Here is a 13,993-nt window from a genome sequence, read left to right on the forward strand (position 1 = left end):
TGACTAAGATCCCCAAATCTCTTCCTTCAAGGAAAAGACAAAAATAAGCTAGTCAGACAAGAGAAGTAGAAGAAAAGACTCTTTTGACTCTACTCAATGAATAATGTTCTGCAAAGTACACTTTTGAAATTACCAAATAAAAACAGGTCTACTAGGAAAAAGCCTTAATTCTGAAAGATGCAGAGCAGCTGGCTTCCTCCAGAAGTTAAGAGGTTGATCTACCTGCAGCTCACCAGAAACCAAGGACAGCATCAGTTGCAACTTTTATTATGGTGGAAAAACTAACAATTACCTGGCAGACCAAGGATAAGGAACCTTACACACCCATGCTACCTGAGTCACCAGTTCATATTTTCCATCTGACTTGAACCTACTTTTACCAACATACCCACAGTTAATGAAAGACAACAATGTCTACAGGTGAAGTATTGAGAACTTATGTCAAAACAGACATTCACTGGTAACATAGTAGAGCTTAGCTACAATGAAATAGATTCCTAGTAACTATGCAATTCAAGCAAGGACTCAGAAAGACTAGTTTTCACAATTTTATTGAGGGGGAAGAGATATTTAAATGGCTTTTACAACTTCCACAACATGTAGTGACACATGACATCCGACTCCTACTTTGGAATAATACAAGTAATAAATAATTATAAATCAAGGATCGACGAAACCCTGGGTTAACAAGGAAACAGCCACTCCTCAGCCACAGAGCAGCTCACCATGGATGCAGGGGCTGTCAAGGCATGTCCCAGCTCCCAGGAAGGCCACAGAAAGGAAACCCGCCTGCACGCAGCATTACAGGCATGCGGGAGACACAGGGGCAACACCTGCAGAACGCTCCGTACACGCAGGCACGGCTCAGCACACTCCGCGTTTTGCAGCCGGTACCCGCGGCAGCCGCCCCCCATCCCCTACAGCGGTGCAGCTCGACGACTCGTCTCAGGGCTGCCAGCCTCATAAAAGGAATGTGTAAAGCAGCTAGCAACGCTACCAGAAACGAAAGCCAGCCCTACCCTCCGCGGCGACTTCACAACTAGCCCTGCGGCTGTGCGCTTGCGCAAGAAAAAGCGCCACTTGACAGCGTTTCCTCCTCCTAGCAACGCCTGCCATTGGCTACCGAGCATTCCCGAGCGGCTTCGTACACCTCCGGAAAAAAAGCCGAAGAAGGGGGCGAAGGGGAGGGAGAGCAAACGGCTGGAGCGCAGCGCGGTGCATTGTGGGGCGGAAGCAGAGAGTCACCGCTCCGTTAGGGCCGCCATCTTGTCTGCGTCCGGACCTGCTGCTGTTCTCGGGGCCTGCTCGTTCTCCTCGTCGCGTGAAGCGGTAGAGAGAGTGAGGACGCGGCGTAAGGCCGGGCGGTGCTGATGCGTGCGGGGTCTCCTCGCTCTTCCCTCGGGCGCCGCTAGTAGAAGGGGCGGGAGTAGCCGGGCGGTCTCCGGCGCGGCCTTTCCTCTCGGCCGGGATGGGTCGGTCCCGCAGCCGGAGCTCGTCCCGTTCCAAGCACACCAAGAGCTCAAAGCACAACAAGAAGAATCGGAGCCGCTCGCGGTCCCGTTCTCGGGAGAAAGAGCGGGCGCGGAAGCGCTCCAAGTCACGGGAGAGCAAACGCAACCGGCGCCGTGAGTCCCGGTCCCGCTCCCGCTCCAACACGGCCCCCTCCTCCCGCCGCGATCGGGAGCGCGAACGCGAGCGCGCCTCGTCCCCGCCGGACCGCATCGATATCTTCGGGCGCACGGTGAGCAAGCGCAGCAGCTTGGACGAGAAGCAGAAGCGGGAGGAGGAGGAGAAAAAAGCAGAGTTCGAGCGGCAACGGAAAATGTGAGTGCCGGGCCTGGGCTGGGGGCTGCGGGGTGTGAGGTGGGGGGGGGGAGTGAGGGAAGGAAGGGGATGGTCCGTGCTGCAGTGCCTTCCTCCCCTAAGCTGGAGCCGTCTGTTCTTGGCAAGAAGGCGCTGAGGCCTTGCTGAGGCCTGCTGCTGCCTGTTTCCCGCCATCCTTCCCGAAAGGTTTGTTCTCTCGGGTGCGTTGAGGCCTCCCGCTCCGAGCAGGGCCTGCTGTACGCAGCCTCCCGGTCACCCAGCAACGCATGTTGTCTGTCGTGCTGCTGCGCTGCTCTTAAACTTCGTCCTACGGTGAGGCCTCAGCGCCCGGAGGCTTTGTGCTGCGCTGCCACGCTCTGTGCCCCTCCCCTCGGCGTGGCGCTTGTTGTGCGTCGAGAGGAAGCATTCGGGGTGGCCTATCTCTGGGTCTGAAGAAATGCTGAGCAGTCACTATGGTAACTTTGGATTTTGTTGTACTGTGTATCAACAAGGGAGAGCGCGAAATCTGGAGAGTTGCTTCAAATGAAGGTCTTCCTTTTAAAGTTTTTGTTGTGGGAAATGCAGGTGTGGGTAGAGTCTGCAGATAGAAAGAGGATTCATTTTAGTAACGTTGTATTATCTTAAGATGTCTAGCAACCTTCTTAAGTTAGAAAAGAGGCCTTTCTTCAGCAAGGGGATGTAGCAGTTATGCTGAAGTTATTCAGCTTTGGATGCTACCCTCACTAGTCAAAGGGCTCAACTGAGGTAGCATTTGTTTGTACGTGTGAGGCCAGCAAGTTCTGATAATTCTTAGGTGAAGCTTTAAGTTTCTGTTCAACTGTGTTGTTCTGATGAAACTTATTTTGTAATTCAGAAGGTCAGAGTTGTCACCTTCAATTTCATTTTTCATCTTCGTTTACTTCAGAATTTGGCAATGGTGTCATGCAGGCGTGTAGAAATGTTAAGGGCTCTTTGAGTTGTTGACCCTACCTTTGCAGTTCAGAATTTTCTTTGGTACCTAAGTTAATAACAGGCATTTTCTGCACCTCTGGAATGAAGAATTGGCATGCACGTCATTATTTGGGAATACAGTGAATAATATATCTTGGTATTCCTTTAGATGCGCCTTATTTCATGGACATATCTTATTTCATATGTGTTCTTTTAAATAAATTGCTTTAAAAATATTATTTAAATAGTTTCAAAGACTACTAAATAAATGACAAAATAAATGCTGTCTAACTTAAAATATTAAACAGTGTTAGTCTTGGTTATTAAGTTTACTGTCAATCAGTGTCCAGAATTCAGAAGGTGAAAGAGAGAATCAGTTCAAGTAGTTGAAAATGAAGTATTAATAATATTTTTAAAAACATATTTAAAATATTTGACTTTTGTGTGGATCGCACTCACTGAAAGCAGCCCAATCTGTAGCTCATTGAGTAAAATTTGATGTAGCAACATGCATGTCAAGTCTTTTTTTTTTTTCTGCACTAAATTATCTGTGCGAGTTAGGAAACTTTGTAATTTGAAGATATTCCTGAACTCCATGTAGGAAGAATGTGATGTTTGGTTGGTACAGACAACAGAATAATAAACTTGTGAGCAAGAAGAAGTGTTGGAAAATATTAGACGGTTGATGCTTCCAGAACACACTTCATGTTTCAAAAAGATCAAGCAGTAAATGTCAACGTGGCATAAACCTATGTTATTTGTGTAAGACATCCCTAATCTGTATTTTACATAGTCATGTTTGGGAAGAAAAAATACTTGCTGACCGAATTAACTAGTGGAAAGATCATATGTGGAAAATGACTTTTGGTGTCTAGATCATATGTGGAAAATGACTTTTTGTGTCTATTCAAATCTTAATACGTACCATGACTTTTGCTTTTAATATCATTCCAGTTTTCTATTTAATAAAAAAAATGGCAGCCATGTATAATTGGTGGGTTGTCCCTCTGCCTCTCCCCCCACCCTTAGAAGTCTGTCTATTGCTAAGCATATTTTGCATATTTGCTAGAACTGGTCTTCAGGAAATAAATGGAAGATACTAAAATTATTTTCACTTGAATGACTTTTCTGTTTATGTGGAGTTATTGCTCAGAGTGACATTTGTATGTAAAATACTATAAGCACTTGTGATTTAAAAAAAAAAAAAAAAAATAGTTAATGTCAACTAGATTGAGGTTTACATCCGTGTTTTTAATTCGCCTTCCCTGAGATATCCAATCAATGATTGGATATAATTATCAGTAGGCACAAGGCAGTCTCCTACTAAACAAATGATGGGAATAAATTTTGACTTTATTCTGCTTTACTTCTTTCTGCTTCCAGAGTTTGAAGAAATCTGGTCACGTATACAGAACAATTATTATAAATGTATAACCCTATTATTGCCTGTGCTCATGGAAAGATGCCTATGTTAGAAGATGTATTTAAGCTTAGCTTAATGGAATACAAATGGGATCCATGGAGGCGATAAGGATAAAATGTGTGTATGGTGTTTGTGTACATCATCAGTTTCTGAGGACATTTGAAAACTTGTTTCAGGCATGAATCGGGGGGTTTTCCTATAGCTGTATACTGTCTTTATTCAGTTAGGTAACTTTCGTTGTAGATTTCCCTAACGTTAAAAGTAAAGCTAAAATAGTTGAATAAAGCACTTGAATGTGAGCTTTCTGAAAAATGAATTTCTGTAGAATAGAGCCTCTTGTGTGTCGTTATAAGATTCATTATAGAAAAAATAGTCCAAAGAGGGAATGAAAGATTGAAAAAATAAAGCATTATTTAGTATATAAAGAGTATTAAAAAAAAAAAAAAAAAGTGAAACTTTTGAGCCTTTCTCCAACTTTTATCCAAGAAAAAGGGACTGTAAGTTGGAGTAGAAGTATTAACAAAATGGTGTTGGTGCATTTTTCTGTATATTTATGCAGAGTTTTTATTTTTTTTTTTTCCTCATTTATTTATTTACTTTTTAAAATAAATCACCTCGTGAAATTTTGTACTGCTTTTGAAAAAGCTAATGCTGACCTGATTTGTCACTGGAAAAAAGGAAGAAGAAATCTTGTATTCTGGGTCTGAATGTCTAAGTTGTAGTTTCCTGAACTTTTTAATATACTTCATTCAGAATACTTCTGTTAAGAGGATACGTGAGCCAGGGGAATCTGGTTGCTTTTGAACTTGATATTTTAGATGAGTATCTAGATTACAATTTTGTGTGTGTCAGGTTTTGGGTGATCCTGTGTGAAGATAGGAGTTGGGCCTCATGGTCCTTATGAGTCCCTTCCAACTCTAGATATTCCGTGAATAAATAAGGTAGGAAAATGTTAGCATTACAAAAATTAGAGGGTATTACAATGTTAAAACAATTTGATGTTATTCTGAACGATGGCTTTCTGGTGCTGTCAGACCAGAAGATAAGTTTGTGTGTTTTTTTACATGGAGTACTTAAAATGGAAGTTCAGTTTCAAGGTAAAAAAAAAAAAAAAAAAAAACAAAACAAAACTAGCCTTTTCTTAAAGACTGTAAGAATCCTAAAGAAATAACACTGTATAAAGTATGGCTAGACAATATTCACTTTGTATTAGAACAAAAAAAAATAGTGTAGTTAACTCTTGGGTATCTAATTATCATACGCAATTGGTTACTACCTAGAAGGTTTTCTATCATCATTTGGTAATAAACCTGGGAATTGACTTAATCATTTTGATGTTTTTTTTTTTGTTTTGTTTTTGTTTTTTAAACTTTTTTTAATGAAAACTTAAATACTGTTCAAGCTAAGTAATAATGCTGCCTCCAAACAGAAGTAAAAGGTGACATTTGAAAATACTTCCAAAAATCTGTAACAGCTATAAGAATTTATCTCATAGAATTACCTGAGTTGAAAAGGATCACAATGATCAATCTAGTTTCAACCCCCTGCTCTGTGCAGGGTCACCAACCTCCAGACCAGGCTGCCCAGAGCCACATCCAGCCTGGCCTTGAATGCCTCCAGGGATGGAGCATCCACAACCTCCTTGGACAACATGTTCCAGTGCGTCACCCACCACTCTCTGGGTGAACAACTTCCTCCTAATATCTAACCTAAACCTCTCATGCCTCAGTTTAAGACTATTCCCCCTTGTCCTGTCTCTATCCACCCTTGTAAACTGCTGTTCCACTCCTGTTTATATGTTTCTTTCAAGTACTGGAAGGCCACAATGATGTCTCCCTGGAGTCTTCTCTTCTCCAAGCTAAACAAGCCCAGTTCCCTCAATGTTTCCCCATAGGAGAGGTGCTCCAGCCCTCTGATCATCTTAGCGGTCCTCCTCTGGCCCTGTTCAACAAGCTCCGTGTCTTTCTTGTGCTGCGGGCTCAGGCTTGGATGCAGTACCTCAGATGGGGCCGTATTTGGCATACAGTGTTTTTGATAGTTATGGTGGGAAGCAAAGGAGAGCTAAAGAATTTGAAATTTGATGTTAAATGTTGATGTTACTGGTGTTGAATTTGATGTTAAATTGGTGTTGAACACCATAAATTCTTACTAAAATATTAGATTTATAACTTGTATTGCTTCTGTTTAGTTTGTTGCCAAACTAGTCTGTTTTGTTTGATAGTGGTTTGGAGACAAGTCTTCCCAGGGTCAGATTGCCTTACTTTGTATAAAACTAAGGGTGAAGGATTGACCAAGCTTTGATGAGAGGTGACTTTTTGTGTGTGTGTGTGTGTGTGTGTGTGTGTGTGTGTGAAATGATGCTTTTTCGCGTTCAGAAGTACTTGATTAAGCTGAGAGAAGCTTAATGTCTTGAGATACAAAGAGATGCTAACTACGATGTGGTCTTGCCAGTCCTTATGGTTGTCTGAATGTTCATTTCAGTGCGCCTTTCAGTGTAGGTTGAAATTACTGAAATATCTGGCCTATACACGTAGCTGTGTGTGTAGCATAAAACTATTAAAAGTTGATTCAGTAGTGTGGTTGGTGCTTTGTGTGTATGAATTGGTGCAACCATTTTTATTGATTTTAAAGTTTATCTTCACATTTGCATTTTCTAGTCGTCAACAAGAAATAGAAGAGAAACTCATAGAGGAAGAAACTGCTCGAAGAGTGGAAGAGCTTGTGGCTAAAAGAGTGGAAGAAGAGTTGGAGAAACGGAAGGATGAGATTGAGCGGGAGGTTCTCCGCAGGGTGGAGGAGGCTAAGCGCATCATGGAAAAACAGTTGCTCGAAGAACTCGAGCGACAGCGACAAGCTGAACTTGCAGCACAAAAAGCCAGAGAGGTAACGCTCGGTCGTTTGGAAAGTAGAGACAGTCCATGGCAAAACTTTCAGTGTCGGTTTGTGCCTCCTGTTCGGTTCAGAAAGAGATGGAATACAACAAATCTAATTCCCTTCTCGTATAAACTTGCATTGCTGTGAAACTTAATTTTTAGCCTATTCAGAGGAGCTCACTGATACTTAAACAGTTATTCTCCTAAAACCTGAACAAGGATACTTGATTTTTAATGGAACTGACCTACATATTTCAGTATTGTTTGAAACTTTTGCCATGGCTGCAGGATTTATCAACGGTCCTTTCTTTTCTGGGGAAGGGTATTAAAAAATCTGTAATTGTGTATCCTTCATTTGTTTCATTTTGTTTACCTAGACTGTAAGAGGCTTTTGCCTTCAGTCAGGCAAAGAGCAGGGTCCAGCACTGAGCTGCAGTACCTGTCTTTAACAAATAGGTTTCTTACTCTTCTTTTGAGACATTTTCTTTGAGCGTACATTGGACTAATGCTGGGACTTGGAGCATAAGCCCATCCACGTCTTCATGAAGGATCTATGTCCAAATCATTATATCCACTTTTAATAACTACTAACAATTCCTTTTTTCCCTAGAAGTTAATGAAAGAGCAGATTGCCCTTGTCTGAAGTCAAGTCAAGCTGAACATGTGACTTGGGTTTTTTTTTTTTTTTTGGTGGGTTTTTTTTTTTTTTTTTTGTTTTTTTTTTGTTGTTTTTTTTTTGAATCAGCAGCTGGAGCAGAAGCTGAAAATGTCTTTCTGTGAGACAGTAATTTGCTACTAAGGGCTTTGCCTGCCTGCACCAATCATTCCAGGATCCAGAAATGTTAGGACAAATTTTAAATTTTGAAGAAAATTTGCGCTAAGCAGTCATGAGTATCAAATCTTTTTTCCCTTTGCACCTTCTTTACTGTTTATCTTAAATTAATACTTTGATTGGCTTAAAAAAGGAAATGCAGTGGTGTTGAAGTTTTACCTTCATACTAAATATGACTTGTCTGTCACAAGCATCTTTAAAATTTAAAAAATGTCTGAGTTATAACAAGTACTAGGGATATTAAATTATACTTGTTCTGTGAATCCAGACCTTACCTATAAAGGAATTGAAGTTGAATTTAGATGTGTATGCTCAGCAAATGCTTTGTATAGGTTTTTATTTAATCGTATTTATGACTTTTTAAAAAAGTATTTTTGTTACATTCAACGTGATGCAGAGAAGCCCCGTCAGTTCTTTGCAGTGCAGAATAAACGTCTATGCCTGGAGTGGAGTGTGCTAGCTAGTAGCTGGTTACTAGTCATAGTAAGAAGTTTTCTCTTCGTATGCTTGCTTTGTTCATATTAACTTTTTTTTCTTACACAGACACAAACCTCTGGCTTACTTTAAGTCTTCCAAATATTAAAATAATTTGAATATATATTATGTGAACTGAAACACCTCAAAATCTTTCACGCAGTCTTCATATTTATGGGTTGCATAACAGAGTTCCATAAAATTCACCAAGAAAACAACAGTTACAAGGCTTTATTTCCTGATCTTGCCTTCCCTGGATTCCAGAATTCCAAGTTCAGACTGCTAATGACAGTTTCAACTGTCTTAAAATTGTCAAAATACTGAATGTAAAGTCCATTCTCCCTATGAAGGAAGCCCATAGCTCCACGAAGTATTGGATTACCATTTGTATTTTCCACTAACAGTAAATGTATTTTTCTTATTAATTGTTTGCCTTAGGAATGATTTACATATTTTTGTTCCTTCCTATCATAAACATCTGCATTCCTCAGCTCAGCCTTCCTTGTATGTTGTTTCTTTATAAATGGTTGAGCTGCTGATGCAGGTATTGCCAAGCTAACAGTACAAATCATTTTAAAGAGGAAGCTGGCGCGTATGGCAGCCGAGGAGCACACTCTGCAGGACACTGGACAAGACAGTAAATATTCAACTTTTAATGCTGATTAAAGGAGTATAGGTAAAGAATACGTAGGTATACTTAATTGGTGAGACAAACTATTCACTTTATTTATATTTTATATATTACTTTTAATTTGGTAAATACTTTCCAGTTTTTGTAGTTGTCCTTGTTGATTTGTGTGATATTAAAGTTGTAGTAATAAATTGTCAGGATTCTGTGATTAGGGAGGGTTTAGTTGGTTGCTGTTTGGACTGGGCGGGATGATATAAATTTAGTATTAGAGATGAGACCGATTTTTAGTGGCTGCACAATTTACCGTTGTGAGACAAAATAGGTGGCTGTAAAGCTACCACTTTAAGTCAGTTCACAAAAGAATTCTGAGAAAGATTAGTGAAAGTGCAGAGATGAATGTTTTACTTTACTAACATCTTACCCTGTCCTCCCCTTTAGGAAGAAGAGCGTGCAAAGCGTGAGGAACTAGAGCGAATACTAGAAGAGAATAATCGAAAAATTGCGGAAGCACAAGCTAAACTGGTATGTAAAGATGTAGTTAACAGTTTTGTAGGGGAATACAGGTCCTTCTGCCTGATTTGCAACAGTATTAAAATAAGCAAATCAATGCTTTTTAGAATTTAGCTTGCCTGTTGCTGGTTATGTCAGCAGTACCGTTGCTCTCCTTCCCTCAAGCATAACTAACCAGATTTTTAGCAGTAGCAGGAGTCTGAAAAAATTGTTCTCGTGCTTTGTTAATTTAGAGCAGAATTGCTTCCTTTAGAATTAAATATGTTTTTGTATCTCACAGGAAAAGATGAAGTAAGTTAGCAAAGACATTCCACTTACAAAAGAAATGACTTAGTTTTTCTCACTGAGCGGGACAGGTGTAAACTGGATTTGAGACTTTTATAATATTGATGCACAGTTGTTGAGCGGGACTTTGAGTAGAAGTTTAAGAATTGAAAGTTATAAAAGTCAATTATGTTGATATGCAAACTGATTTTAAATGAGTTCTTGCCTCGTGATAATGTTCAGAGTAGCTTAGCTGTTTCTAATCACCTCATGATAAAATTTAAGTTGTTAAATGGTGCAACGAACAAAATAAGCACCTCTTAGGAGACCATAGGAAGAGTTGTAAGGATTGTAAGTCAGTGTAAGGACAGACTTGTTAAAAGTCTGTTAAAAATCAAGTAGAAATTGCTTTGAATTAGGAGGGCCTTGGAGGTGAGAGATCTTTGTTGAAGGTCTCAACATTTCATTATATACTTTATCTGATGTGACGTGTCAAGCAAATTTCTCTATACACTGACTTCCTTAATTAACATGTAATACGTTGTTTGCAAAACAGTGCTGAAAAATATTTTGAGTAAGCATTTAAGATTCTGTTATGCTAGCTGTAAATCTGTTTTAAAAAAAAAAAAGATTTTGGCTCTTCTGCATTTGTTTAATGTCATCATTTTTTAAATAGTTCGTTGAAACTGACTGGCATCTAGCTCAGGTAGATGCTTGCACCAATATGTGGAATTGGTTGCAGGCTTTTAAATTGCTTTTATGACTGCTAAATATGTTGGCCTAAATTCTGCCATTTTCATACATAGGCTGAAGAACAATTGAAAATTGTTGAAGAACAAAGAAAGATTCATGAGGAGAGGATGAAACTAGAACAAGAGAGGCAACGTCAGCAAAAGGAAGAGCAAAAAATTATCTTGGGCAAAGGAAAGTCTAGGCCAAAACTGTCCTTCTCACTAAAGAGCCAAGATTAAAATGCTACTCTGAACTCTTACAAGAAGAAAAAAAAAACATTTAAACAAACAAAACAACAACAAAAAAACACCACCAACAAAAAAAACTTTGTATGGTAGCTTCATGTTGAAGTGTTTGTTTTTTTTCTCTCAATTTTTTTTGTCTTTTTTTTTTTTTTTTGAAATCTGGAAAGTTAGCTTGTTCTAATAGGGGCTGTGCTCTGCAATTCTTAATTTTTTTTAAAAACTCCATTAAGGTAAACCCTTATCAGATCATTGTTGCCTTTTAGAGAACTGTTCTCATGTTTGTTTCTGTATTAGTGGTCTGAAGCACATCAGGTCACTGTGAATTGCGAATGATCTGGTAAGGTTTTACGGACCTACTGATCAGAGTTTGACTCTGATAATTGACTGGACTTTATACTGGGTATTGCTGACTCTTAATTATTTTTTTTAAAAGTCAGTGAATACATGAGTAAATTGCCATGGTATTACTTGACCTCTGTGGCTTATTGTTAAATCAGTGTCCTATGATACTGTCCCATTGTTGCGCTTGATGTTCCTGATACAGGTAAGGAAATAGTTTGTCATTTCTGCTATGAATACATAGGGAGAGTTCAGTATTGTCTCTGTTAGATTTGTTTTTATTACATTGACAGCATTCAACCAGCGTTCCCATTGTGTAAATAAACCAATTTGCTGAATAAAGTGAAAGTCTTAAATTCATATGTTTAAGTAAATTTTTTTAGTACACTTCTATAAACAGCTATAAGAATGACAATTCACGTTATTAAATGCAAGACTATAGTGATATATTTTTAATTTTGCTTTAAACTATTGTGGCTTCTCCTACTTACAGTGCAAAATTACACACAGTAAAAAAATCCCTGCAGTTGTGAATGTTTTTGATGGCTGCTGCTGTTTTCATGAACGTTGGTTTTGTTGTGTTTCTTCCTTCTGACAGATACTTATTTCAGCTGTATTATCATGTTTAAACAGCTGTATGGCTTACTGCACCTACACCAATACCTAAATATTGAATCCCCTTCAGTTTACCTCATAATATAGTATACTGCTATAAGTTAATATCATTACCGTATAATGAATCAGATCCTAAAGGATTTAGAAATTGAAGGGTTTTTTTTTCCCCAAAAGGAAAGCAGAAACTAAGATTCTGTTTAAATAAATTGTTTTAGCAGACTGCAAATGCAAGCTCATATACAAGATCTTGAATGTTATCCAGTATTTTGAAAAATGAAACAGTAGATTGAAAATTATATTAAAAAATCCCCTTTTTGTATACAAGTCTTCTACCAGAACCTGAATTACTATAGCTTGTCCACCTCTGAAACTTCTCTCCTACCAGTATGCAATATCTGTAGTATACATAAAATGAAAGAAATCAGTAGTTGCCTGCATTTGAGCATTGCTGGATAAAGGTGGAAATAATTCCTGATATTCTCTACGGATCTGTTTCTGTAGACTTGCCAAATGAAATGTAAAGCAAGTTGAGTGTGTCACTGACAGCAGCATTCAACATGCTTTGTATGAAACCTGGGCTTGGGGGCAGATGGATGTGTATTGCTTTGTCCATTATGTCAAGAAAAATGCAAAGACAGTAAAATATCTACACTTTAACTGTACTTAAATTTGTCTCTATATATTGTATTACAAAAGGAGGTTGAAGGTTTCTTAATGCATAAAAACAAAGGCTGAAACCAAATAAATCATGTACGTGACCTGTTGGCAGGAGCAGGCTGTATTTAAAGCTCAACTGATACCTGTATTTCTAAAACAAAACAACCCCTGTTCCCTTAAGAGAAACAAGCTATTAAAAGTGGATACTCAAACAGACCTATGCATTTTTGTTTCCTCTTCTAAAAGCAAGAAGCTACATTGTTATACATGCAGCTGTGCTGTTAGGAATTTTTGTTTTAAGTCTATGGTTTTCCATTAAAAAGTAGTATTTGTTCTTTTTGCTTAAAATCATGTAGACATAAACTTTGAAAGGTTATTTCTGTTCACACTTCTAGGACTACTGTGTGGACAAAATGTTTTAGTTAGAACTAATCCATTCCACAACTTCCTACCTGTGTTTCTTTGTACTCAACTAAAAACAAACAACCAAACAAACAAAAAAAAAAGGTACAAACAGATAGTTTTGGGGGGTGGACAGAAGTACAGGTGGTGGGAAATGTTCTAGGTGTTAGTGTCCTGTAGACGTGGCACAGATAAGCTACATATTTGCATTGTTCTGGTGAGGGTGTTCGTTTTTGTTTTTTAGTTACTGTAGGACTTCAGGGCTGCTTTTGATTTCTAGGGAAATATGAGGGGTGCAGTTTGGGGATGGTTAATTGACATTTGATAAGAACTTCAGATATATTTGTTTTCCTTTGATACACATCTGATATAAAGTCCGTTAATATGCAGACTCATATTTAGCTAATGATTAACCTGAGTGGGTGTCAGTCTCCATTAAGATATTAACTTACCTGGAAAACTTGCTGAAGTTGCTGCTAGAAATTGTATCAGGTGATTATTTGTTATATTACAGTTTGGAGTTAAAACTTCCATTTTTTGGCTACTAGAGCAGCTTTGTTGTGTTTTTTTTGTGTTTTTTTTTTTTTTTTTTTCCTTCTCATCTCCAGGGAGGCAAGTAAGCCATTTTCAGTAGTTGCTGCCTTGAACAGTATTCATTTTCCATACTTGATTCTAGAGGAGATTTTACTTTTTTTTCACCTACCATCATAAAGGTCCTGGAGAATTATTTTAATATCAGGCAATGTATCCTTCTGGCAGATGCAGGAAACAGCAGAAGGTATCATAGTCCATGCTCTATTTCATAGCGGAAAGAAGTTGCTTTGGAGGTTAAACTGCCCATTGGGCTTCCTGTGTTCATTTATTATTATTTTTGTAAAAACGTGGAAGGCTGAGTGCTGTGAGGTGTACTGGAGAGCTGGAGTCCTAGAAGCTTCACAAGTCAGAGACTTCAGTTGCTCATACCTCTTAAGCTGCCGACTGCATACTGCGTATAGGAAAATATGCCAGTACTAGCTTAAAGTATCAATATTTCACCCGTTCTCTTGTTTTAAAACAGAAGTGTACATCTTTGCTGTCTGGAGGATCGTACACCCGTCTTTCTGATGCTGTTAATGTGCTCTCTGAGTATTTCTCTGCTGCTCTTTAAGTGTACCCCAAATGCGGAGAGATCCGCTCTCAGAGTTGTTTGTGATTCGCTTCCAACTGCACAAAACGTCTTGTTAAGTGTTCTCAGAGTATTTG

The 13,993-nt window shown here is 38.8% G+C and overlaps 1 protein-coding gene across 2 annotated transcripts; it reads left to right on the forward strand.

Moving 5' to 3' along the window:
• The first annotated feature begins 1,210 nt into the window (after positions 1-1,210).
• ARGLU1 (arginine and glutamate rich 1) lies at positions 1,211-10,826 on the forward strand. 2 transcript variants are annotated; one of them, XM_042810374.1, is made up of 4 exons: positions 1,216-1,824; positions 6,835-7,060; positions 9,426-9,509; positions 10,568-10,826. In XM_042810374.1, the coding sequence occupies exons 1-4, from the start codon at positions 1,469-1,471 to the stop codon at positions 10,730-10,732; spliced, it is 831 nt and encodes a 276-aa protein (XP_042666308.1). In that variant the 5' UTR covers positions 1,216-1,468; the 3' UTR covers positions 10,733-10,826. The 2 variants fall into 2 exon arrangements, 1 of the variants encoding a protein (XP_042666308.1); XR_006167348.1 differs by lacking the exon at positions 10,568-10,826 and having other exon boundaries at positions 1,211-1,824; positions 6,835-8,993; positions 9,426-9,480.
• Positions 10,827-13,993: the final 3,167 nt, after the last annotated feature.

This window comes from Centrocercus urophasianus, unplaced genomic scaffold (assembly GCF_019232065.1).
Source record: "Centrocercus urophasianus isolate 14NV4802_14NV808 unplaced genomic scaffold, USGS_Curo_1.0 seq_12, whole genome shotgun sequence".
In the NCBI taxonomy this organism is placed as follows: Eukaryota; Metazoa; Chordata; class Aves; order Galliformes; family Phasianidae; genus Centrocercus; species Centrocercus urophasianus.